The sequence below is a fragment of the Mustela nivalis genome (assembly GCF_964662115.1).
Source record: "Mustela nivalis genome assembly, chromosome: 1".
Classification (NCBI taxonomy): Eukaryota; Metazoa; Chordata; class Mammalia; order Carnivora; family Mustelidae; genus Mustela; species Mustela nivalis.
Window position 1 is genome coordinate 189679741 of NC_139020.1, and position 27810 is coordinate 189707550.

General features: G+C 41.3%; 1 protein-coding gene across 5 annotated transcripts in view; it reads left to right on the forward strand.

Annotated features, from left to right (window-relative positions):
* Window positions 1–27354, forward strand: part of CFAP20DC (CFAP20 domain containing) — a 253242-nt gene extending 225888 nt beyond the window's left edge. For all 5 annotated transcript variants that reach the window (XM_082739068.1, XM_082739070.1, XM_082739069.1 and 2 more), the window contains 2 exons: window positions 14955–15049; window positions 26776–27354. In XM_082739068.1, the coding sequence (XP_082595194.1) occupies window positions 14955–15049; window positions 26776–26888 (208 nt within the window). In that variant the 3' untranslated portion in view covers window positions 26889–27354. The remainder of the gene's footprint in view (window positions 1–14954; window positions 15050–26775) is intronic.
* Window positions 27355–27810: the final 456 nt, after the last annotated feature.

Here is a 27810-nt window from a genome sequence, read left to right on the forward strand (position 1 = left end):
TTAACCCAAAGATTGCAAGCCTAAAAGGGAATATATATATATATATATATATATATATATGTTTATATAGGGGGCGTATTATTTATTTGACATAGAGATAGAGAATACAAGTAGGCAGAGATGCAGGCAGAGGGAGAGGGAGAAGCAGGCTCTCCACTGAGCAGGAAGCCCGACGTGGGGTTTGATCTCAGGACCCTGGGAACATGACCTGAGCCTAAGGCAGCCGCTTAACCAACTGAGCTCGCCAGGCGCCCCCTAAAAGGGAATTTAAACCCAAATCAATAACTGTGCAACTTAAATTAGATGGTATGTTGGTACCCCAAATATGTGTCTAATGTCCAGCTCCACAATCCAGGTGTTTTCTGTTGTGGTGGAGATAGTTGTTGTGATTGCTACAGTCTCCCTCTACCCACCCCCCACCAGCCCCTTATTCATCCAGATACACAGCATAGGAATATGTTAGCATTCCATTATATGACCAGCCAAGCCTTGCTGGATTTTGGGAAATCAGTCCTAGAAGTTGAGGTGGTCAATCTAAAGTCATGAACTGGGACACCTGCGTGGCTCACTTGGTTAAGCATCTGCCTCTGACTCATGTCATGATCCCAGGATCCTGGGATAGAGTCCCAAATTGGGCCCTCTGCTCAGCAGAGAGACTGCCTCTCCCTCTGGCCCTCCCCACCCTTGCTTGTGTGTGCCTCTCTCTCTCTCTCTCTTTCTGTGCATGCGCTCTCTCTCAAATAAGTAAGTAAAATCTTTAAAAAAAATAAAGTCATGAACTTGTCTCTAATTCCCCATTGCCTCCCCATTCCTCCTTGTAATTACGCAGTTAAGAGCTTGAAAATATCTATGGATTCTCAGTGACAGGACTTCCTCAGTAAGCGTGGTTTAAATGTGAATTTATTTTGTTTTTCTGAGAGGCTCATTATATTAGAAACATCCACCTCTGATTGATGACCCTAATTCAGCCATTCTGTGGTTGCCATTCTCCCTGTGTATTTAGGATCAGTCTGTATGCAACAGGTTGGAGTTTTTATGGGAACATATCACCCTTACTTTGTGCTAGAGCTGTTAATGCGATATATTCATGAGAGGCAACATGGGGGGTTTGGATGGGTAGGAAAAGAATAAATGAAACAAGATGGAATCGGGAGGGAGACAAACCATAAGAGACTCCTAATCTCACAAAACAAACTGAGGGTTGCCGGAGGGAGGAGGGTAGGAGAGGGTGGTGGGGTTATGGACATTGGGGAAGGTATGTGCTATGGTGAGTGCTGTGAAGTGTGTAAGCCTGGCGATTCACAGACCTGCTCCCCTGGGGCTAATAATACATTATATGTTAATTTAAAAATGTTTTTAATTAAATTAAATTTTAAAAATATGATATACTCACGAAATCTAATTTTATTTTTAGATTTTTCGAGCACTTTTAGCTATCTGAAATAATATTCCTTCTGTAGGAGAGGAAGAACTTATTCCCTCTATCCCCCTCCTTGCTTTCCTGAAAATTAGAGTGGCAAAAGACAAATAACAATAAAAACAGAGATTTATTAACACCTGCAATGTGCAGAATCACAGAAGTACTCAGTGATGAGTAACTCAAAGGAATGGTAGAACTTGGACTCATATAACATCTTAAAAAAAAAAAAGAATAAATTTTGTAGAAGTGACAAGACAAAGAGACTTTGAGTTTTCAGAAGTGGCAGATTATGGTAGGGGAGATATATATTATTAATGGAAAAAAGAGCAAGTTAGTAAGGTTGGTTGTGTAGATTGCTCTGGTGTCATCTCTAGTGAGAGTCTAGAGTTGGCTCCAGTAATTAAAAAATCATCCAACACTTCCTGATAGAGAGAGGGCGAGCAAAGACGTTTTTTTGTGTCTACTTCTTCTCATTACCTTCAGCTCAAAATAATCCTTATGTCAAAGTGGCACATTTGGGAGTGGCGTAGTCTGAACCCCTTCCCTTATTTGTATGCTTATTTATTATCTGTCTCCACCTCTAGATTGTCAGCTCCTTATAAGCAGGGAGTGTGGCTTTGCCATCACTCTATTATCAATACTTAGAACAAAAGTATTAAGTGGCAAAAGCAGGCATTCAGATTTTTTTTTTTAATGTTCCTTCAAAGATATGAAGATAAAAGTCATTTTTCAGGAGATAGTTGTTTGCCCTGCATCTTCGAAGATGGCATCTTTATTTTGAATGAGAAATGCTCGTTCTGTCGCGGCCGGTGCGACAAATCAACCAGGAATGTGAGGGTAAGAGGATGAAGAACAGAACTCTAGAAGCAGAGAGATGGGGGCAGGAGGAGCACTGAGGAGGATATCCAACAGTACTGATTTTATTCCACATCTTACAAGCATTTATAAGGCAGACCGCAATAGAAGGAGTAATACATCAGTGTCTAGTCAGATAACCACAAGTTCCTAAAATAAGTTTTATATTAACTACAAACAAATCTCGTGATGCCAGATAATCACGGTTAATGCCATTAGCTACTATTGATACAAGAAGTTACAATCAAGCAGGGAGTGGATTATGGGCAGTACAGGAACAACAAGGACCAACTAAGAATTTATGACTCTGACCACATTGTTCCCTTCTGTAGGGAGAACGTGTGGGAAGTCACGTAGGTGAGCGCAGGACACATAGTACAGACCCTTTCTCAGTATTACTCACCTTTCCTGTCCTTAACCCCTTATCAAGGCGTCTGGACTTTAAAGGAGACGCAAGTCAGGGCCTAGTTTGATCCACGACTCCAACCGTGCCGTGGCCTCCAACATCATTCTCTGAACCTCCTTCTGCTGGGTAAAACAGCATTTGTCTCCCAAAGAAATGTAAGATTTCTGTAGGACCACTTTCAAAATACCATAGCTTCGTACAGTTTTTCTCAACCTTTCATTTTCTGTTGGGAAAGTGTACTCAGTAAATATAATTCACATGTGTACATTTTGGTGGACATGAGTCAAGGTCCTGCTCATAAATCCAGCAAAAGTCCAAGAGTAGCCTCTGGTCTACCTTGGGTCTCAAGTCTGCCCCCATACTGAGTGTGAAAGAAGGCTTAGCACCGCCCAAATCACATGAGGTGGGTTTTCCATAAAAAAGAATCGTGGTCTCAGGGTCATGAGGTCAAGCCCTGCATCCAGCTCTGAGCTCAGCACAGAGTGTGCTTGGGACTCTCTCTCCCTCTGCCTTACTCCCCTCTCTAAAATAAATAAATCTTAAAAAAGAAGAAGAAGAAGAAGAAGAGCTACATTCTCAGAACAGGGAGAAGAAAAGTAACCAACCAAAATCACAGGTACTATGATACATTACTAATGGGCAGCTTGAACTCTTAGGAAGTAATTTCTATATGCCATGCATACACTTTCCTTTCTACCCCTCTTCAAGAAAACATATGTGAATGGGAATGATATTGAGATTACCTTGAATTCTTTTCAACTTGTTTTAGGTAAATTATTAATGTATTTCCATAATTAAACTATTTTGATAACATTACATGCAACAAACGTAGTATCTGATTGCAACACATTAGTTAGCAAGTATTTATTTGTGCTCTTACTAAATTCCAAGCACAAAAAAGGAGAATTTTTTATCCCCAAAAGATTGAGAATTGCTGTTTTCACAGACAAAATTCCAGACTGTATTGCAAAAATCGACTGCAAAAAATATAATCATCACTTTATAGCTATAACTGTGATTTTTAAGAGCAAGAAACAAACCATTAATAAACCAATCTTGCATTAGACATCTTGACATTTAAATTGACTTCATGCAAATAAAATAAGCAAATTGAATTTTCCAATTTACTCATCAGACACTATATGGATGCATTTCACATCCACATCTTAAAAATGTAATAAGAAAAATTTTATCTCTTTATGTCTGGCATGTCTGTTCCTGATGAATTCCATAACCAACTTGGGTGACATCTAAACAGAGAAATCTCACATCACCTTTTTTGTCCTGTTTTTATTATTGTGTGATCTTTTCAAGTAGTTGATTTTGTGTGTGTCCTCCTTGAAGCGTTCTGAAGTTACTACTCATTTTTACTCCATAGATGAAACTTGTTGTTCTAGCATGGAAACATCAAGGGGAAGAATTGCTATGTTCATGTCTATAGACCTCATCATAAGAGAGTTTTCACTTTATCCTGACCTGACTTTGAACATTTAGGGGAAATGCTCAATTTGTAGCCTTAGCTAATGGCACTACAATGTCACACTTCTCTGTTTAACATTCAGCTTTGTTAATCAAGGAAACCAGATTGGCTCTCTGCATGTTGATTAAATTGATTACAGCTGTAGGCCTTGATAGCATTTTTTCAAGTGTCTCTAATTAATCAGACAATGCTTGATTAGTTTTTTCTGTTTTGAGGAGATAACTGACTTCCTTGAGAATTTTCACCCCAAAATGATTCCCCTCCAGTGAAAGGTAAAGGATAAGTGAGTCAGGGCACTGAAACCTTTTATCTTCCAGCAACTTAAAAAAAAAAAAAAAAAAAAAAAAAAGAGGAAGAAAGAAATCCTTTGAAAAGCCGATTAAAAAGCCGATTAAAACATAATATTAACCTTTTTCTTCCATATTCTCATGAATACATCTTGTGGAATGAAGAAGTCTGTGTGTTCCTCCGAGCTTTTAGGCTGGCCTATCACAGAACATCTTCCAACTTTCTCATTGTTAACCGCTTTTTATCAAGTTATGTCATTGAGTTGTCAGACCTGACAGTTCAGATGTCAGCCCAGGAACTATTTTGTTTTAATAATCAGGCTCGAGGATGATGTGTTAAAAAAATAATAATAATAAAAAGCTACCACCTATTTTTTTTTCAGTCATATCTCTAGCATTAGATAAAGCAGCTGTTGTTTATGCAAATGAAAACTTGACAATTTCCAGGAACGTTACCAACATTTATAAAGACCCAAAGTGTTCTGCTTTCATCATTAAAGTTGGTATTTCCAATGGGGAAGGCTGCTAGGATCAGCTCAGATGGTGCATGTTGGCATGAGGAAGGCACTATTTTCCTCTCTCCTCCCCTATTGGTTGAGGGACCAATCTAGACTCCTGTTTCCAATAAGCACTCATCACTTAAAACACTTTTTTAAAAGATACTTTGAAGCTGTGTTTCAGAGACGTTTTCTTACAGATGTCATCAAATTGAAAGCTCCTGAAGAGAGAGAATCTGCCTTTAAAAAGGAAAGTAGAAAAACATTCAATCAGAGCAGAAAGCGAGAAACAGATCTTACTCCTCCCATCCCCAAACCCTCATTTCTACTCCCAGGTACGCTGATGGTTAACAGTTTCTTGGGCATCCCTCAGAAACTTTCTGTGCATATTACCAGGAAATACATGTTTTATTTACATATTTTTTCAACATAAAGGAATAAAATTCTATATTGTTCTATACTTGCTTTTTAGATTTTTACAGAATAGGTTTTAGACATCTTTCTAAATTTGGACATAGAGATGAACACATTCTTCATTAACCTGCCAGGTGTTATTTCACTGTTTGAATGTACCGTCATTTATTTAGCCAGTTCACTGCTGATAGACTTCTAGCTTTTGTTACTGTAAACTGTGCTGTAGTAAACATCCTCATGTACATATCTTTGTGAGCTTGGACAAGTAGGTGTTTAGAGCAGATCCCTAGCAGTAAAATTATTTGGTCAAAAGGTAACTCTGATAGATATGACCAAACTGTCTACCAGTTTACATTCCTACCAGCTCACACTGAGTTTCGTGAAACTTCAGAATTTTGCCAAGCTACTGTATGTCAGTGGTATCTCGTTATTTTAATTTGCATTTCTATAATTATATACATGGCCAATATCTTTCTGTATTAAGGGATGCGTATTTACATGTCTTTTCTTCTGACCTGACCATTCATATCTTTGCCTACTTTTCTAGGATCATGTCTTGTTTTTATCCAGTGTCCTTATATACCCAACACAATACCAGGCACACTTATATAATATATGGGACACACAGAAAGAATATATAATAGTCCTAATTAGAATGTAAGATACTTGAGGCAAACTGCAATCTCTAGAGCCTTTCACTCTCAAAGGATGACAAAACAAGATGTCTCCTTAGGAGACCTCTATACAGTAGGACTTTATTTTGATACAGTAGGAAAGCTGTTTTGTCAAAGGGAAGGCTCTGTGTTTCTCACGTGCATTTTCATATCCACATGTACTAAATTTCCAAACAATACCATTAGTTCTTGCCTAAATCATACAGCAACAAAATCCTAACTCTTCTTTCTAACCCCCTTCATATTCCCCACCAATCCACTCTCCACACAACTGCTACTGCGATTTTTCTAAAAGGTAAATCCAAGATTCTTGTAGCTTAAGATCCTTCAAAAGATCCTCAAGGCCTTCAGAATGAAGTAAGAACTTTTTAGTTTGCCACCTAAAACCCCTGCCTTCTTTAGGAATTGATGACACTCCTGTCCTCTAACACATACGTATGCCCAGTGTCTGTCATTTCACACTGCAAGCAGTGCTCCTGGCTTTCTAAGACTTTCTGCTGTAGTGCATGTTGTTTTTTCTAGAATATCCTTCTACCTTTTCTCTATCTTGCTCCTCCATTCTCCTCCTTCAGGAACAACCCTTTCATCACTTTTGCTGAAACCCCCACCTGAAATCTTCTAAATGTAAAAGTTTCCCTGGGCTTAACTTTATCTAACAATACTTATTTCACCTTCTTCTAAATGTTGGTCTAATGAACAGTCTGTCTCTAGGAGACTGAATTCCTCAAGGGCAGAATCATGTCTTCCTCCTCAGTACCAGCATAAAGTCTGAGACCCTGACGGGGCTCAGTAAACATCTATTCAATGTAAAATCATAAAGCAGCTGTGCTGGTAACAGTACACAGAAGGCAAGGAAGGGGCCAGCCTATCTCGTGCTGTCTCAAGGAGATGGGCTATTACTGTTCATATGTTGTAGTTGAATTTGATGGCTGATGCCTGGATTTGAGTCTCCAGAGTTGAATTATCTGCCATATCTAATGAGTCAGTGTCTGTAAAATGGTCCCAAGATGCTGTGTCGTTAATATTTTTTTAGACTGAGGGAAAATACTGCCAAACAGGAAAGATGTTCAGCTCTACAGAGAGCATATAAAGCATATTTAGTAGAGTAAGAGGAATTAATGATTTTCGTGATTTGTTGGAGCATTGAGTGCTTGGAGGGAGCTAGGTCTTCTCCAATTTATGGATTTTCTGACAAAGGCATGGGCAGGAGAGATGATTTTGTCAAGGTCAGAAGAAGAAAGAGTATGATTTCCCTTTTGTGTGAGTGTCTGTTGCATGTCTCCAAATAACATAGATTGATGTGAAATGAAAATACAGTGCTTCTTTATGCAATGTGTTTCCCAAATTTCGCTATGGAAGAAATGCAACCCTATCCCAGGCCCCACCATAATGTAAACATCTTCTGAGCACTTCTAGGAGGGGAGGAGAAGAAATAGCTGGGGAGAGTAATTCCCATATTGTTCGGAAATAGCTGCCTTCCCTGGCCTCTATTTTTGCTCCCACTGCTCTCAGAGCATGTTCTCCTGACCTCCTTTCTACCAGATCTTTCTCAAGTATTCACCCATTTCTCAATCTTTTCACTCTCACCTGCAGGTCTTTCTCTCATAGCCCTGGCCTTCCTACAAGTGTTCATTCATTCACTCATTTAACATCTTTTGAATTTTAATTCCAGTATAATCATTCAACAGATATTTGTTAAGCATCTATTATGTGTCAAGCCCAAGGTGAAGAAGATGGACACGATTGCCTGCCTGATGGGATTTATAATCTGGTCACAGCTTGTCTTCCTGGTTCATAGACAGCCATATTCTCACTGTGTCCTCACATGGCAGAAGGGGCAAGGAAGCTCTCTGGGTTCCCTTTTGTAAGGGCACTAATCTCATTTAGGAGGGCTCTGCCCTCATGACCTAAGCACTTCCCAAAGCCTCACCTCCAAACACCGTCATGCTGGGGATTAGTTTTCAGCATAAGAATTGGGGGGGGGGGTGCAAAGATTCACTCTATAGCACTAGGCAATTATGAGAAAAGAGTCTAAGGATGTGGCTCTCCCTCTGAAGCCTGGAGTTAGTGTGGTGGTGAAAGTGAGGGAAAAGCACAAAGACATTCTGTAGAGATAGTAAGGACTCGACTATGTAAAACTTTGAGCCAACTGGAGGCGCCTGGGTGGCTCAGTTGGTTAAGGGTCCAACTATTGATTTTGGCTCAGGTGATGATCTCAAGGTCATGAGATTGAGCCCTATGTCAGGCTCCATATGGGCGTGGAGTCTGCTTAAGATCCTCTCTCTCCCTGTCCCTCTGCCCCTCTGCACACTGTGTTCTCTCTCTCTCTCTCTGTTAAAAAAAAAAATTTTTTTTCAAGCCAATGTAGTGATGTTGAATTTTGCTCTAAGAGTGAATTTTTAAAAACCCACCCTGGACTGGATTAGAGGGAGTCTAGATTGGCTGGGGGAAGAACAGGGAGAGATTCTAGAAGCATAGACTAACATGGTGGCAGTGGGTATAGAGATATGTCAGCATATTCAAGAACTAATGTTAGGACCTTAAATGGATCCCTAAATATTTCCAGCTCATCTTCCCTTAGAGAGACTGCAAAGACCTCAGATTCCTCATGTGCTAAACCAAACTCCTGGATCACCCAAACAGTTTCCTCACCTCAGGTTCCCAGTTCATGCAGTGGTACCAACACTGTTTCATTTCCAGAATCCAGACTGTAAACTGCCTCATTCTCTCTTCAGACTAGCTTCCTCTGTGTAATTGGAAATATGGTAACCACTGGATCTGAGTTTTACTTCTTTTGGCTTCATCTTTACTGGAAACTCTCTTATTTTCAGACCCAGTTTCAAAAGTTCTAGGGAAACACAATTGGCCATGGAATTTACACTGCTCAAAACAGCACCTCCATGGTATTCCAAGGGGTAGACATGCCTAATATAGGAGTCCAAAAGTCCGTGAATGGGCTTTAGGTAATCTCCAACCTCCTGAAATTGGAAGTAAAACTTAATATTTATCTGATCAGCCCACAGCATCCTTTTTGTACAACCCATGTTTTAATTTATTTTCTGCTGGCTAGAATGCTGCTTCCATCAGACTGTGAGTGAGCTCTTTGATTCCCCAGGACCTGGCACACAGAAGTTCAGTAAATGGTGACTGAATATGTAGAGAGATGATTAAGCTAGCTGTTGGCCTCATATCTTGTATTTCTGTATAGATATATATGTATGTACACACATAATATATGTACAGGAAACACTTTAATAAAATAAATGTAAAGTTGCTCTTGGAAACAAAATCTTGCTTTTAAATGAAGGAACTGAAACCACAGTCTGTCTTCACTGAGGACATTCTCCTCAGTTATAAAAATATCTGATTCAGTTAATGCCCAGTGCCTCACTTCAAAAAAAAAATCTATCATGCAATTGGGAAGAAAACAGTGAGGTATTCTTATTTTGGCCAAGATTTTAATATTTGATAAATCTGGCCATTGTGAAAATTCACAAGATGGTATTTGTTCTTCATCTGCTCTGTATTTTTATATGTGGTATTTCATGTGACTCCATTGTCTTGACTCTTAAATAAAACACATCTTCTGGTGACAGTATTCAGTAGGCATAGGTGTACCCGGAAGTCCTTTCTCTAGTTTCAAGAGGAGAGGGAGGGGTGGGAGGCCTGCCGCGTCCATGAGAGGAAAGGGGAAGACACAGCATTACCTGAACACGCTCAGAGAGCAGGCCTGACTGGAAAGGGTGTTGTTCACCCACCAAAGGAGTTAGAGGCTTTCCTAACAAGTAGAGTCAGCCCTTGGGAGAAAAGGATTATAATCAGAGCGGAGGAGAGCAGCCAGAGAGCATCAAGTACAAAGGACAAAGCAAATGTAAAAATGGTGGAACAAAGAGCAAGAAAAAATTCCAGAGCACAGCCACTAAGGTAAGAGACCAGGGAGATGTTCAGAACTCTAGCCGGGCTGGCATGTTGTTAGTGTGCCTCAGCTGAACTCCCACTTCCTTAGATGTTTGCTGCTTTCTGAGTTAGGAAGGCATAGGGTTTAAAGAAGCTGATCAAGGGTCACATCAATTAGTATTAAATATCACATATGAAAATGAAAACATATAAGATATAGGTGCTAGACTGTACACCTGTGCTTATCAATAAGACACCCAAAAAATGCTCTGGAGAAAATGAAATTGTTAAATATATACGAAGTAAAATAAAAACAACAAGTAAAAACAATGCCACCAGGATGGGAAAATAGTGCAACCTGAAGCATTTCTCAAGTTGTGGTCTATGGACTTGGGATCCCAAAAGTTCTGGATGCATGCATGGGGGCTATCCTCCTCTTGGAAGATTCACAGTGTGTTAAAAGCTCTCAAGAGTCCTATATGGAAAAGTCCTGATTGACTGTGTTTAGCCCAATATTTTCCATATTATAATTAAAATTAACAACTCTTTTTTTTTTTGCAAAATATACTTTATAAAAGCATACTTAGTAAAAGGCCAAACAAACACATTGCTTTGATCAAAATTTCTTAATTGTATAAGATCTTCTGAGTCTTAAGTTAAAATAGTATCACTTGTCAAGAGAACTCTGTAGTCATTTTTAGAAGATAAAATTACATCCACATTATAACCAGAATAAACTCACCCCATGTACTATAACTCAAAGTACAGAGGCAATAAAAGAAAAGAGTAATACATTTGATTACAGAAAAAATTTTTAAACTATTGCATGGCAAAAGAAAAAAACGGTGTAAGCAAAAACACATGACAAAGTGAGGGGAAACAAAAAACCTGATAGAAGAAGGGGCAGGGGCGCCTGGGTGGCTCAGTGGTTTGGGCTGCTGCCTTTGGCTCGGGTCATGATCTCAGGGTCCTGGGATCGAGCCCCGCATCGGGCTCCCTGCTCCGCAGGAAGCCTGCTTCCCTCTCTCTCTCTCTCTGCCTGCCTCTCTGCCTACTTGTGATCTCCGTCTTTCAAATAAATAAATAAAATCTTTAAAAAAAAAAAAAAAAAAAAAAAAAGAAGAAGGGGCAAAGACACGAATACACACACAAATAGATAAAAACAAAAAAAGCATATATACGTATACCTACATATTACATGCCTGGCCTTATGCACATGAAAAGTCAGTCAGCTCCATTCATAATGCTCATATTGAGAACAAATGCAAATCAGAAGTACTTTAAGGTACCAGTTTTTATCTCTCAGGTTGGAAAGCATTTAAACTTGACCACATACTCTTATGGCATGGCTGTGGAGAAATCAGCACTGACCTGCATGGCTGGAGGGAATGCAGATGGCACAGTCCCTGTGGAGGGAATTTTTTAGTATCTAACAAAACCAAGTATCTATTTACCTTTTGTCCCAGAAATTCCACTTCTAGGAATTTACCTTGAAGATCTATCTCCAAGTATACAAAAATTGGTAGCTCAAGGTTATTCACAGCACTATTAATTGCAGTGATTGCAAAATATTGAAAACATGCCCAAACATGAGAGAGTGGTGAAATTCATGATAGTCTAGCCAGACATGGAGTACTACACAGCCATGAAAAAGAATGAAATGCTCTCTGAACTGGAGGTGAATGATTTTCAGGTTATATTTTAAGTTGACTTTTGCATTAGACACATGTCTGCTTATTTTTTACAAAAAGAAGCATGGGAGATACCAGAATGAACTTGATTGCCTATAGAGGAGCCAGTAAGAATGGCATGGAAGTGATGAGGGGTTGGAAACAAACTGGGAGGCATGGGGGAAATGTAACTCTTACCTGAATAAGACTTTCTGTGTATTTTGACTTTTGAACTGTTAACATTTTATATACTCAACAACAAAAATAATAAAAATCAACAATTAATGGACAAAAAAGATTTCTTTCCTGTTAATATTTCTCTGTAATCTTATATTAACATATAATACAAACAAAAGTGGGTGGATCCAACTGTATTTCAAAGAAATAATAAAACCACACTGAAAAGGAAGGAGAACTAACTCAAATAAATTTAGAACATACTATTTGACTATTTTATACTATTTTAACAAAGGAATAAAAAGAAGCCTAAACAGAGAACTCTAGAGAGTAGGCTTGGGGTTTTCTGTTGGTTGTTTTGTTTTGTTTTGTTTGCTTAACAATTCTGAAACTACTTTTGACATATTCTATAGTTCAGAAAAGAAGTAAATTTATTGAGGATAATGGGAGGTTCTTTGCTGTCAAAGGAGTTACAAATATGGAAAGAGGAGAGATGAGCATGAACGTGTGGTGTTGCATTAGTATTGAAGAAATGAGCCCATAATTATAGAATAGGGATCATCAAACTTTCTTCTGTAAAGGTCCAAACAGCAAATACTTAATTCCTTCACTATAGCACAAAAACAGCCATAGACAATACATAACAAGTGACTATGACTTTATTCCAATAAAATTGTATTTATAGACACATTTGAATCTTATATAATTATCATATGTCATGAAATATTATTATCTTTCTTTTTTCACCCACTTAAAAATGTAAAAATCATTCTCAGTTTGCACGCTGTGCAAAAACAGGTATTGAGCCAGACTTTGCCCGCAGGCCATAGTTTGCCAATCCCATTTAGATAGAGAAATGATGATAGATAAATAGATAGATAGATAGTAGATAGCAAGTGTGATCAAGTGTTTAATTTGGGGAATCTGGATGAACGATATGTAGGAGTTCTTTGTACTCTTCTTTCAAAGAAGTACTCTGTACTTTTCGTACAGAAAAGCTGTAAATCTGAAATTATTTTAAACAACCAAAAAAAATCACAAAAGGAAGAACTCTGCACTTTTCATAGCTACTACAGAGAAGGAAAAACATTAATCAAGTCACTGGCCTAAGAAGTGAACATCTTACCTTTTATAATAGTCACACAACCCCCGTGTCCATGGACCGTGAGTAGGAGCTACTCCTGCCAGTGTTTAGAGTTTCTGATTTATCACTGAGGATGTCTTCATATGATAACATTATTATTTCTGTTGCTGGTGTTCCCCGTTGCTCTCGTACTGAGTAATGAGGTCACCAGGACTTGTAATTTGTATGTGACCTTGTAATTTTCTATAATGTGGGGATTTGGGGTCTACAGTAATGAAATGGGCTAAATGGAAGGTGCTTATCAGAAAAATGCCCCATTAGCTTGGAAGTCTGCGACAATTCCTTTCTGATGTCCTTAATGTGTTATTATGAAATTCAATTATTCAGCACGTTCACCTTGCTTATTTCACTAGCCATAATCAGTGATAGCTAAGGTGAGGAGAGACTGTAAGTATCTTAAAATATGGCAAATAGGAATTGGGTAATTTTTACGTTGAGATCATCTTTTTTTTGCAGGAAGAGTGAATGACTTTCATGGAAAACCTCTGCTATAGATACGTGTAACCATTCTACCTTCCTTGACTGGTTTAATTCCAACAAAATCCAATTCCTGCTACCTTGGTTTATCATTGTAGGGAAAGCCACACTATGATTTTCACCCATAATGAAGATGATGGTGGTCATAGCTGAAATGTATTGAATGTGGCCCTGTATCCAGATCCATGCCAAGTGGTTTTCATCCTTTTTTTTTCCCCCCATTTAGTCCTAAAGCAGAACTCTGAGGTACTGTCATTATCTCCTCTTTCTAAAAGAGACTTACTATGTAAGTGGTATGGCCAAGCTTTTGCATGGGGAAACATGGTACCAGGATTGACCTGGAGAGCCAGTCCTCTTACTTCCTGCTGGGATTGCCTCCCATTGTAAATAAAGACAGAAATACAGAAATTTAGAAAGAACTTGTTTAGTCATGAGGACATGCCCATGCTCCTGTTGAGAAGAATAAGATAAACGAAAGAGATGCTAGTATCAATGCAAGCATGAATTCGTGTTGGATCACTTTCCCTTACTGCCCCCATGCCGGAAGCTCACTAACAAGTTTAAAGATAAGAAAGGCTTGAAGTATAGTGCACAGTGACTCGAGCCCCCGGATGTCACCCTCTTGCATCACAACCATTCAGGGACCTCCTAGAGGGACCGAGAGGACCAGAAAAGAATGGAGGAGGAAGGGGAGTAAAGAACTTGGGAAATAAAGTTGGCAGTTGGAGGCAGAGGAGCGGGAATGTAGGGGTGGCTTTCCAGAGTGGTTTTGCCCCCATTCTTAATGGGAGAACTGAAGGAATGGGTCACTTGAGGGACCAGCTCCCCTCACTCTACCTTCTTTTGCCCTCCGATGCTCTAAAGACTGAGTGAGTGCCTGCTGACCCCACCATTGTGTCTAGTCCCTAATGGCTCCAAGACTACCTTCTGTTTCAGATCACATTTGGAATGTTGTCATGGAGGTAACATATGACTTTGCCAGGTTTCCTTACCCAAAGATCATTAAGAAGCTTTGTCTCTACTGCATTTCTTCTGAATTATCAAAATAATTTTTTTATTAAAGATTTTATTTATTTATTTGACAGACAGAGATCACAAGTAGGCACAGAGGCAGGCAGAGAGAGAGGAGGAAGCAGGCTCCCCACTGAGCAGAGAACCAGATGCGGGGCTTGATCCCAGGACCCAGGAATCATGACCTGAGTGGAAGGCAGAGGCTTTAACCTACTGAGCCACCCAGGCGCCCCCAAAATAATTTTCTTATAGGAGAGGAACTGGGTACAGTTTAATAGCCACAGTAATAAGCTTTTGAGAGGAATAGTCATCTTTAATCTAGTTGATATATCTGTGGAACAACTAGTGAGTTCAGTGATTGACAATATATTAACCCATTTATAGAACTGAATATTATCTTCTGAAATGTTCTCTCTTTCTGAAATATGAAGGAGGGGAAAAAATGTTTCTCTGTGGAAGTCCCAGGAAATTAAAAACCCAATGGAAAGATAAAATTTATATATGAAATTGCAGACCTGTTGTTTATTTACTTCTTTTCTTTTTAGGGACTGGTTAAATATGTTGAGCCCACCAATCGTTCCTCCCAGTCAACACCCAACAGACCAGCATCTGGATTCTTCTGGAAGCTTGAGTGCTCAAGGTGGGACTATGAAAAATGTTATGCATAAAAAAATAAAAATCATTAACTACAAATAGAGAAAATCAGTCACTTTGAGATGCCACTGTTCTTATTAAATGCTAATCATTTAGGCTCACACCCCCAAAATGAGATACCCTATGCCTCATTTTATAGGATAATAAGTCCTTCGGTATCAAATTGACCTTCATCTGGATTCCAGGTCTACCAGCTTCTGCTGTGTGGCCTGTAGGACATTTGGTTACCACATATGTAAAGTAAGACTTTACATATGTAAAGAAAGTGATAGCATCTGCCTGGAAGTTTTTTGTGAAGATTCATAAAGCACTTATATTAGCACCTACCAAATACTAGCAGTTCATTTTATTATAAAGCAGACACCACGCTCCTACATCACTAGATACATGTTTTCATTCACACAGGGATATTTGTCTTTAAAGGTAAAGCCAGCACAGAGTTATAGCAATTCGTGTTAGCAATGGAGGAATGGGAAGGAAGCAGGAATGAAAATTTGCCTGGGGTTCCCTTTGTGGGCGAGAGTCATAGAAATGAACCATCAGTTTTGGGTTGTGAGCAGGGAATGTGATTGTCTGGAGTACACAGAGGAGGAAGGGAAAAGAACATTTGGTGGAAACAGGGATTGGGATGGAAGGGGTAGAGTGACAGATAACCTCAGAGTGGGACTCTCTGAGACAGCCTTTTGAGTTGGGCTTCTGAAGAGAGAAGCACGATATCTGAAGTTAAAACAAATAATACAGGAACTGAAGCCAAAATAAATTGCTCCAACAAAGGTGCCAGGTTTTTTCCCCTCACTGCCCCAGGGAGAAAGTGGAGCATCCCATTTTTCTTCAGGTATGGAAAATTCAGAGTGAGAGCTCATACATCTGAGTTGTACATTTTGGCCGCCCAAGGGATGGAGATGTCTCCGTGATTTACTGTCTGAAATAGATTATGCCCCTCAAATTGGGAATCTTTTTAGAGGTGTACATTTATAATTACTTATGACAGAAAAATAGAATCTCGGCTGTCAGGAGGAGACCTTGCTGTGAGAGAACAAATAATATGTTATGTTAAGTGTCCTAAATAAACCATGGGAACAGAGAGCATGGTCCTTGAGCAAAGGCACCCAAGATATATATTAGTGAGAAGTAGCAGAAAGGAGGGCTTCGAGTCACCATTACAAAGTGATGTTTTGACAGCAGGAGCTCAGTTATGTTGAAGGTAAACAGAACTTCCAATGAGGGCAAATTAACAGAATAAATTCAGAAGATTATAGAAATGTTCTGGCCAATGTTAACCAGGTCTGGTGCCCGTCCTGCCCGTCAGCCTCGGTTTCTGTCAGCTGTCCCGTTCCCCTTTTCTGATCTGCTCGAGTGGCTTATAGCTAATTAATATCAAAAACTGGTGTTGCCTATTTGGTGACTCTTTACATGTTACTGGCTTAGTTTTAGACAACATATCAATGTGCCAAGATAGTGTTCTTATACAGTGTTTGTCAAAGAAAAATGATGGGTTCAAGTATCCAGTTTGTATCACCAGAAGCAAGAGGGAGACATGGTTGTGGATAGTCGGGCCTCTTTTGGGGCTTCGGTTGCAGGATACCAAGAATTTAGAGAGAGATGCCGGACACCATGCTAAGTTCTTTTTTTTTTTTTTTTTTTAAGATTTTATTTATTTATTTGACAGAGAGAGATCACAAGTAGGCAGAGAGGCAGGCAGAGAGTGAGAGAGGGAAGCAGGCTCCCCGCTGAGCAGAGAGCCCGATGCGGGGCTCTATCCAGGACCCTGAGATCATGATCTGAGCCGAAGGCAGCGGCTTAACCCACTGAGCCACCCAGGTGCCCCACCATGCTAAGTTCTAACAGTAGCTATCACAGCAACACTGTGAGGAAGGTACTATTAGTGTGAGTATGTAATTACTGATCTTTACAGCTGAGACAACTGAGGTACAAAGTTCTTGAATGCCTTGCCCAGGGTCACACAACCAGTCCTCAGCAGAGCTGGGATGAGATTTCAAACAGCCCGGCCCCAGAGCCCAACCACTGTTTTTATACTTTTTTTATTTTGAACCAAGTACCTAGATTACCTACTCAAAAAGAAATGTATATGAAATCAGGAATTGAAATTTTTTTTCCTCTTGAAATTTCCTGATCTATACGGGAAAAACAAACAAACAAACAAACAAATGGAAACATCTCCAGGGCTAAGTAGCTAAGTTCTTTAAGGGAGCAGGAGGAAGCAGACCTCTGGTCTCCTGTTTCAGCCCTGGACCTGCCTCCCCTGCCTATTCATGCTTGTCAGGAATCACAAGTGACCGCATTTTCTCCATGGGAGTGAGGTGCTCAGGGGCAAAGCTGCTGTGTTGACCAGATCTGAGGGAGGCAAGGGCCTGACTGAGAGACAGGATCCCTGGATTGCCGAGCTGCCAGGCCTGAGTATTTCCTTGTCACCTCGCTTCCCAAAGGCCTTTCTAAGCAGGTCAGTCTCCCTTCACCTTGTACATTTTCTTCGTGCCCTTTTCACAATGTGTAATCCATGATTTTTGGCTTTTTTAATGTCTTTTTTCCTACATAGCCTTTGAGTTTGTAAAAGCAGAGACTTCATCTGTTTGCTCACTCCTGGATCCCAAGTACCCTATGCAATTTCTGTAGGTTATTAGATACTCTAAATTTTTGTTAGAAGGAAGACTGGAAGGCTGAAAGGGGAAAAAAGAGAGAGAGAAATGTTCTTCAAATGGCCATTTTTATACCAACCTTGAAAAAAAATGAGCAATTCATTGAAGTCTTGCTTTCAGTAAGTCTTGCTTACTTACTTACTTTTCCCCATTCCAGATTTTTAGTATATTATGTATATTTCTAAAATTTGTCAATGAGAGTATTGAACCTAGAGCCTTGCATTTTAGCAATTAAAACAGTGACAGATAACCTGAGGCAGTGGCTCTTAAAGTATATTTATATGCCGTGAAACTTTTTTATCAACTGAATTTCCTATGAAATTCTAACATTTAAAAGAGAGAAGAAGAGAACCGCTCTAGCTAAAGGGGAAGTTAGGGTCTTAGAACCCTGCCTTGGGGCTCTGCTGAACCAGCTAAGACAGTGGTGCAGTCCTAGCCCCAGCTAGGATTAGGCTTCCTCCTTATCAGTGCCTTTCTGCAGAACTTTTGAAGGTGGTTTTGAAGCCTGGTTCCCAGGGAGGGAGGGTCTCCCATCTTTAAACTTCTAAGACAGAAATAACAATAGCTAATATTTATTTATTCTTCCTATGATCCACACCTGCAAGTACCCTTTACTTCTCATAATGGCAGCTACTGTTATTCCTAGCCTTTTCCACATGGACACTGGCGCTCAGAGCTGGGAAGTAACGTGCTAAACCCCTACAGCTCCAGCCCAGGTGGAGAGGACAAGATGCTTCTATAGAGTGAGAGGCATAACTGTAGTTCAGCAGCAGGGCCTGACCAATACATAGTACTAGAAAACTTGCCCCAGGCCATATAAAAGTAAGTGTGTGGGTTAACCTTAAAAACAAAAGAGCGAGTTATTTTACCAGGAAAATAAGTTTATTTAGGAATAGCAAAGGAATGGCAGTTTGGGTCCCGCACGCTGCAGCAAAGCGTAGGCAGGTGTGGAGAGCAACATTACTTTGTAGAGACAAAGGAGGACTTTGGGAGAGGCTGCTTTGAAGGAAAGTCTATTAGAATCTAAAAGTCCAAAGCAAGAGTTAAAGATGGGGACGCTTCCCATTGTCTAGGCTATTGCTTGTCAGGGAGAAAATCTCCCTTCCTTCTGCTGGGGCAATAAGATGAACTTCCTCCTGCCCAGGAGCATGGCATAGGCGGCCACAGAAAGCGCCTCCCTTTCCAGGCTTCCTCACACCATTTCAAATGAGGTCTCCCTCTACTCCTTGTCACACATGCCTTAGACCTGGCCTTTGAGTCTTTGCCTTATTCAGTACGAGTCTGTGTCACAGCCACAGCTCCTGCTCAGACAAAAGCCTCGAGTGTATAAATGCCACCTTCAAGGAAACAGGCCGTGTTCTTGGAGAGCCAGGCAGCCGGCGGGACCGGCCTTGCGCTCCGGGCCCTGCGTCTGGAGGGAGAGCGGGGCGCTGCGTGCAGCTCCTCCCGGGCCGCAGCCTGCTCGCCGAGTGTCAGTTACCAGGGGCACAGGCACCGTTAACACTTGGCACAAATGTGTGTTCCTGGAGCGCATGTGAAATGTGAAAATGGGAAGTTATGATTTCAGAACTTACTCAAGAGAACTACCAAGCTGACCTTTGGAAAATAAAGCAGACTTTGCTTGAAGAATAGTTGTCAATTTGTTTTTGACATTTGTTCCTCTACAGATATGACCCTTCAATTATTCATGCTTCCCAGCTCCAAAATGGAATATTAATGACCTCTCTCGTCAGGCCTGCAGAACCGCTCCTGCAGTTTACATAGATTTTGAGTAAGAAAGACATTCAGAAGTGCTTGTGGAGTTGCCAGAATCCCATAAAAACAACATCCTTGTGCCTTCTTTATGGCAAGGCCATAGAGGATATTCCTTTATGAACATGGGTGTATCTCCCACGAGACGCAAATAGGCAGCAGATGCTGATTGTAAAGATGTAATATCCGAACTACTGGCCAAGAATTTAGGACTCATGGCTCCTTGAAGCTAAGCAGAGAGAGGGGAATCTGGCCATGTGCTCTGGGCACAACAGGGGAGGCCTTCCAGAGTCTTATTTCCTTCCACACGGTTATTCGACATCCACCTGATACGATGAGTCTCAGTCTTCTAAAATCTGTTTTACTAGCTATCTTACAGAGATTATGCTTCACTGAAAAACCATGGTGTCCCCAGGTGCTTGACTTGGCGCCTAGGACACAGTCCACACTTAATAAATATTTAATGAGTGCTTGCGTGAATCATCTGCCCATGGAAAACAGAAGTATGATTTGGTCTATTCTTTGGATCCTCCTTGTATCGTCAAGATTTATTTAAGGTGCAAAGAGACCTTCTCCCCCGCAAAAAACAATCCTGGCAAGGTAGAAGTAATAAGAGAAGTCAGCACCGGCCATGTGCCCGCCACAATGTCAGATTTTCCTGTGTTACCTCACGATGACTCCTCCTGCCAGGTGTGAGGCTATGTTATGTCCCCCACCGTACAGGTGAAGTTAAGGTCACTGCCTGAGTCACAAACCCAGAGTGTGGAGCAGGACTCTGACCCAGGCCTGTCAGACCTAGCAATCTATACCTCTAACCCCCATGCTGCTACAAGGCCACAGAATTCCCACTGAGGTCAGTAAGAACCATACAACTGACGTGTCCACTGCAATTTTTAAATTTAGGAAGTTCTCTTTCTTGAAGCTTTCTGGATAAAATAGTACTCCCTTTAGTACTCCCCTTCAACCTGTGGCATCCCCATCTCAAGGCTCCGCTCCTATAATGTTCGTTAGTATTCATGACATTGCGGAATCCAGAGTCCCCACCCCTTCCCCTGTTAGGCAAGGAGCTGCTTTTGCTCTCAGATTAACCCTGAGGAAGAGACGTATTTCCTCTTATGCAGCTATCAGCGTCTCGGGGGTGTCTTCTCTGCACGAAAGTGGTTGGGAGATGGGGGGCTGGTGATCAACGCCCTCACTAGGCTAAAGAGGTGCCTTCCTTCTAGGAGTACTAGAAGTGAGCCCGTAAGTAGGGAAGTAAACACATTGCTGGTGTCAGAGATTCTCTCTCTTATTCTAGAACTATCCCCACCTACTTATTCCCCAGATGCACCCCAGAAATGTTCCTAGTCCAAGGTGTGAGTTCAGCTTCCCTTGCTGAAATTGGGGTGAATTTGCTTCTCGCTCCAGTGTTGCCACCTTGCCTGAGATCAGGCCATTGAGACATTATGGGTTTCACAGCTCAGTAGTCTGGTTAGGGACTAACCTGGGTGTGTAACAAAACACACTCAGAGTCACAAGCTGCACATTCCCAAGTGCACAATTGCTTTGTAGGTTCTTTTCCCAGCTTTACTGAGATAAAATTAAAATGTAACGTATAAGTTTAAGATGTAACACTAAGTTTAACTCAATGATTTGATACACAAGCACACATTTGCATCTCTGCACATTTGTAAGTGGAGACTACCTGGAAAGAATGAAATTACACTAATTCCCAGTTAATCTTCCAAATACTTCAATATGTTGTCTTAAATGGCATTTTCCAAGTAAAATATAGCCACTGGTTTTTGCAAAAAGGGTGATATACTTATTTCCCAAACGAAACCTGAACTATAATCATGGCGAGTTATTTGCCTTCCAAGAAACAATATGGTGTTCTAATACAAGAAAGTATCTTTTCCTCCTTTTTATCCCATCCTTGATCATTTATCCTTCTCTCATCCCAGGACACATATTTGCCAAAAAACAAAATTCAGCAGTTCACAGTAGACTTTCTCAGGTTTTAGTGCAAGTTAATTTTGCCCTACTGTGAGAAACGTTGGTGGGAGAGTTTGTGAGGCCCTGGTGCTCTGCGGAATCTTATCTAAAATGTCATCTTTATTGATCCTGAGGCTGACTGTTTGGAATGGTGATCCCTCACCATTGAATTGTTTAAACAATAGTGTATTAGTATGCACATAAAAGTACAGTCAATCAGTTCTCAAGATCTATAAGAGAGAAAACGCATTAACTTTTTTTAAAAAATTCTGGATGGCAGCGTCAGAAAATCGAAAATCAAGTGCAGTGTCTTGATTCAGAGATTTCAAATCTGATAAACCGGTGCCACATTATTTGTTTTCAAGCTTGAGGACTCAGCCTGCGCATACAGGTTTTCTATTATCTGTGGTTAAAACGCGATAAATATAGATAATTAAGCATTTATATTAATGGATTTTCAAAAGGTGAACTGAAGGAATTGTTTGCCTGAACTGATCTAACAGAGGGGAGGGCAGCTAATATTGCTGCATTCGGTCTGGCTCCGCTGGCTTTTCTTCCATTATTGCTGTTAACCAATTCAAAGTGGATGAAGCTGGAAGTTTGTAAATAGATTATTATCTGAAAGGCAATTTTATTTCACTGGAAATGACTTTATTATGTGGAGAAGAGTAAAAATGTAATTTGGACCCCTGTCCGGATGCTCTTAGTGTGGTAGCAGAGAATGGTTTTATTTGTTAATTTGTCCTTTCAGAGTTTCTGTAGCCAGTCTTTAAATAGAGCAATTTAGCATTTGGGGGGAAAAACAAACCCTGCACCATTCAAGAATATAATTGAAAATTACCCCATACCCATGCACAATAATTACCTTTCAAAACATTTCCCATTGCTTGACATCATAGTGGTAATTGCTTAATGATATTATCATTTCATTACGTAGGGATTACAATGGCTTAAAATGATGTAAATTGGAGGCGTTGAAAATTAAGTTATAATGAAAACAAAACCTTTTATGCAAGTTTAAAGCACTTATTTCAATGTAAAATTATACATAATGTCACCCAATTTTTGTACGGGTGTCATTGTTGGTAGAGTTTTAAAATTCATCCATTTAAACCTTTAGTACTAAAAACCACAAAACCTGCTTTAGTCCCATGGCTATAATGCATGAGGTTCCAGTTTTATGGTGATACGTATTGGAACGAATGCATTTACATAGCAGTTACTGCTTCAGTTTGTATGCATTATGTAGCAAAACCCCTACTAATGAATTGGATCCACATCAATCCCTTTGCAGTTGGGTGATAAAGACCCACGGCCCATTACAACTGTTATTTTCATCTAGAAAGATTCTTGACTGGTCCTAAAATGTATTGAGTTTTCTAACTTAATAGCACCAGCTTAAAATTTTATCTTTTTGGAAAGTACCAGCTCCAGAGTACGCTGAAGAGTAACCTGGCATGTAACTTACGCGCCAGAGGTCAGAATTTCCCCCAGTGTGTGGATGGAGTAAAAACATGGACAAAGACCTCTGAGATGGGTTGACTTCTCATCACTTACCTCGATGATCCATGATTTTAACATTACACCTGATGGGAAAATTCATTTTACTTTTTAAAAATACGCAATTTTTGGTTTAAGTACTCTTTTTACTTAAAGATGAATTCTTGAATTCTTGATAATGTCCTTTATGAAGCTAGTTGGGGTCTTTGTATTTCATTCAAATCCACTATTTTTTTTTTTTCTCTTGGTAGTAAAAAATCAAACAGGCACAGTTTGGAGATGGGGAATAAGGTATAAGTGGACACACCCCTTTTGTGTCCCTTTTGTGTCTACCTCGGCTCTCTTCAGTTTTTCATGATGACAACTGTAACAACATTTATTGAGTATTCACTGTGTGTGTTGTGGAGTCTTACTGAGCATCTTACTGAGTTGTCATAGGTACCATCACAAGTAGGATTACTGTCCTCACATGAGGAGACTAAGGCTCAGAGTGCTGAATTTTCCCAGGGTCCCGCAGCTACCCAGTGGTAGAATGGGATTTGGACCCAGGCCTGTCTGACTCGTTGTCTCCGTGTGATGCTGTCCGTCTCTATGAAGCCTTATCCTAGGACTCTAAACTTTATCAGTGTTTTTGTTCTGAGTGACTAAGCAATTTATAACCTGTAGTTCGTGATTTATTTCAAGGTTGTCATTATCCTTAAGAGTAACAGTAACGATCATTTGTTGCAGAATTACTGTGTCCGCTGTGTTATGCATATTATCCAGGGTCCAGTTTTGTCTCCCACAAAACCCTATGAAACAGGCAGTACTATTTCCATTTGGTAAATAAGGAAATGAGGGTCCAGTGAGGCAGAGTAACCCATAATTGCCCAAAGGTCATTTGGGTAGGCAGCGGCCGAGCTCCCTCCCATCCTGTGGGCGGGATCCTAGGGCTCAGGGCTCTCTCAGCCTCTCTGCAGTTGCAACTCCCATCACCCCACCATTAATCTTCACTAGCTGCTTTTGTTTTGTGTATGAATGTCACATCCACACCTAGACGTAGTACAAATTTAATAGACACCATTATGTAGCCTGCACACATAAGTTACTTACTGGTTCTGTTCTCTGAAGAAGCCTAAATAAGAACGGGATGATGGGTTGAATATGTGAAGATAAAGGACACATGCACACCCTCGTTTTGATGTGCAGAAGTGACCTAAAGGGGGTCATCTTCCACGAGAAACAGCCACTTAAAAAGCATTCCCAACTTCTACTTAAAGGAAGAAGGTGGAGGCAGGACCCTGGGGCCCACTCTTAAGGTAACAATAGAAAGTAAAGGAAAAGCAGCCTGCCTTCTCTGATTTCCTGTTCTTAATTAGAAACCGTGCAGGGTGCTCAGGTCAGCTGCCACCATTAACGTGGCCATTAGCAAAGTCCTGTCATACTTCAAGGACATAAGCCACTGCAGCCAAGAGTCACAGAAACTCATCAAAGGCACCGCGGGGATCACTGGATCTGGTCCTGCCCTGTGCACAATAAAATCTGACACAAGTGGTCGCCCCAGTCCCTGCACCACCCTCCCCAGGGTCCACCTCCCATTTCCTGGTCTGCTTTACGGTTTAGAAAATTCTTCCTTGTGCTGAGCCAAAATCTGGCTCCTCATAACTTTCCCTCATTGATCCTCTTGCTTCCTCCTGGAACCCCACAGAATCGTCTTAACTTTTTTCTCATTTACCACCCTTGACGTTCTTGAGGCCAGAAGGGCTGCTGTAACCGCAAGCTTTGTCTTTTCTGGAGTTAATAAGCCCGGATTTTGCCTCTGCCCTCCCACATGGACTCTCATCTTTCTCTGTGATCTTTGAAGTGTGAGAAATGAAATTTCTTTTGTTTCCAAACCTGAGTTTTTCAAATGTAGGACACCTTTACAATTTGACACCTTTGCAATGTGTTACGCTCTTCCATGTTTAAATCCCCATAACATAATGGCTCCCACCTGAACGTGTTCCACCATCTTCTTAAGGAAAGCAGGGCACCAGTATGGTAGAAAGAACACAGAACTGAGAGTCTGGAAACCCAGGTTCATCCCTGACTCTGCCTCTGACTCGGCAAGTGACCTCAGGTGAGCCAGTGAACTCTGTAGACCTTCCTTCCCTCTTCTGTCAGATGGGCACCATGACGCCTGCCTGTTTCCCAGGAGGGTCAAGTGAGCTCCTGCATGGGGAAGTGCTTTGTAAAGGGCTCCACCAGTTGAGGTGTTAGTCAGTGAGGCGGCGGCTCTGAGTCCTCCATCCAGCCCCACTTTTGAAGGACTGCTGGAACCCCGTGTAGCCCATAAGTGTCAGTTGGAGGCTCTTGGATTTTGCCCAAGTCGCCGCACACTCTTTGAGAACAGCACCTTCTTCTTCAACCATCTCATCTCATCCCCCACTCAGTGCCTGGTGCAGGGGCAGTCATGCTTTAGGTCTTTGGATGGTCAGAGGAATGGCTGTAGTAGAATCTCAGCCCCCGACCTCACCATCTTGGCCCCACTCCCTGGGACTTAACTCAGGCTTGTCACTGTCCTGACAGGATCCATGCACCAGCTCGATCTGACCTTGGCTGGGAAAGATGGAGTCCCACCACCTTCCCATACTCTGGGGAGTGACACTTATATCCACAGACTTGTTTTTCACAATCATGTATTCCCACTTTCCAGAAACATCCGTATTGACTGAGCCTCTGTTACATGTCAGCCCCAGGCCCACAGCCGAGCCCCTCTGAAAGTAACCCTGGTGAGCTCACAGCCCCAGAGACTGGGCTTTCTCTGGTCCTCAGCAGCCTGTGCTCAGGAAGAGAGAGGGGTGTTGGTTTTTGTTGTTGTTTTTATTCGACAGAGAAAAATCACAAGTAGGCTGAGAGTCAGGCAGAGAGAGAGAGAGAGAAGGAAGCAGGCTCCCCGAGGAGCAGAGAGCCCGACGCAGGGCTCAATCCCAGGTCCCTGGGATCATGACCTGAGCTGAAGGCAGAGGCTTTAACCCACTGAGCCACCCAGGCACCCGAGAGAGGGGTGTTCTAATCAGCCCTCCTTCCTGCTCTGATCTTCTCCAGCTCAGGAAGGGCTTACCTTCCTGGCTTCAGGACTCCTATTATGTGCTTTTCAGAAGTACTCAGAAGGCACTCGCTTGCTGGAGGCAGCCTCGAGTGTACAAGTACTTAGCACAGCCCTGGGCACACATAAGGTGCTCAGGAAAGATCTTACAAAAACCTTTGTTTTTGTTTTTTTTCATTCCAAGGCATGTGTTAGAAACCAACCAAAAGCGCTAATAACTTGGGCAGCAGGTGTTCCTCCAAAATGTCTAAATAGTTGTCACAGAGACAAACATGAAGCCACGTCCATGTGACTAGCAAATGTGACGGATGTTCCTCCCACTGATGAAATTACCCATCACCTGATAGTTTTCTGTACGTGTTCTTTGCTTTGTGTGTCTTGTGTTCCTAAACAACATTATCATTTTAATTCGGGTTTACTTGGTAGCACTTTTAGGGTGCATTCATACAGCACTGGCCCACAGTGAAGTCTGGAACTGTCTCCCCCGTCTTGAATCCCGCTCGTATCCTTGATCCTGTGAATCCCTTGGCCATGTGCCTTCCCGGTCTCCACACTCAGCTTTCTTGTCCTTCAGAGCAAAGCCAGCCCTGTCTAATGCTGTGAGCAGAGTCTGCACATCTGCCGTGCCCCTCCATTTTGGCCTTGACATTCTACCTCTCCCAGGAGGGTTGGAGGGGCCTGCCTTCTTGCCCTTCTGCCCTGGCAATCAGGAGTTCCGGGCCAGTCAGGCAGCTAACGTGTCTGTGGTTCCCCTCCCCGCAGGTGAAGAAGACCCGAGTGTGGAGGAGGACGAGGAAGTGCTGACTCTGCTGTACGACCCATGTCTGAACTGCTACTTTGATCCCCAGACCGGGAAATACTACGAGCTGGTGTGAAGCCTTCTTCCGGGGCCTAGAATGGCCATGCCCAGGCGGGGCAGGCGAGCCGTGCTGACCATGACATTGGCCCCAAGGTGCATGTGTCGGGCAGGCTCGCAGAACCCAGAGTAACTGAGAGAAATGAAGTTGTTTTGTAAATAACGTTTGGTGTTAAGGATGCCTACCTTCTCTTTGTAGATGCATGTGATTTTTTTTTTTTTTTTTTTGACAGTGAAGTAATTAATACAGAGACAAGATTTTAGGACTTCGAATTGGTTCTTACTGGTTAGTTCTCATCCTACATATCATTTTTTATTGCCTATAATCTTATGGAAGCAAATTAAGAGTTATTAATTCAAATGTTTTGCAGTGTTACTCTGTAAATGATGGCTTGATACACAGAAAACGTATTCTTGTTTCAAAGATATTTGGGTACCTTTTACTACCTATTTGTATTAAAAATAAAGTATGATGGTCAAAAAAATATCTTTTAAACTGCCTTCTTTTATTTGCCTTGCTTGCATTCTTTACCAGAATATTCCAAGATAGGGGCGCCTGGGTGGCTCAGTGGGTTAAGCCACTGCCTTCAGCTCAGGTCATGATCTCAGAGTCCTGGGATCGAGTCCCGCATCAGGCTCTCTGCTCAGCAGGGAGCCTGCTTCCTCCTCTCTCTCTGCCTGCCTCTCTGCCTGCTTGTGATCTCTCTCTGTCAAATAAATAAATAAATAAAATCTTTTAAAAAAAAAAAAAAGAATATTCCAAGATAATATTTACCCTTCCTTAGGCTCTCAAGAAAAGAAAACACTGTGACCTGGTCAGACTTTATGATCGCATGTTGTTAACACTGGCCCCACTGTTCCATTTCATTAAGGTTCATCCAGAGTTTGCCAAAGATCAAAACATTGCTAATCACTTAAGCTGATTAGCCCAGTGCTGTGCT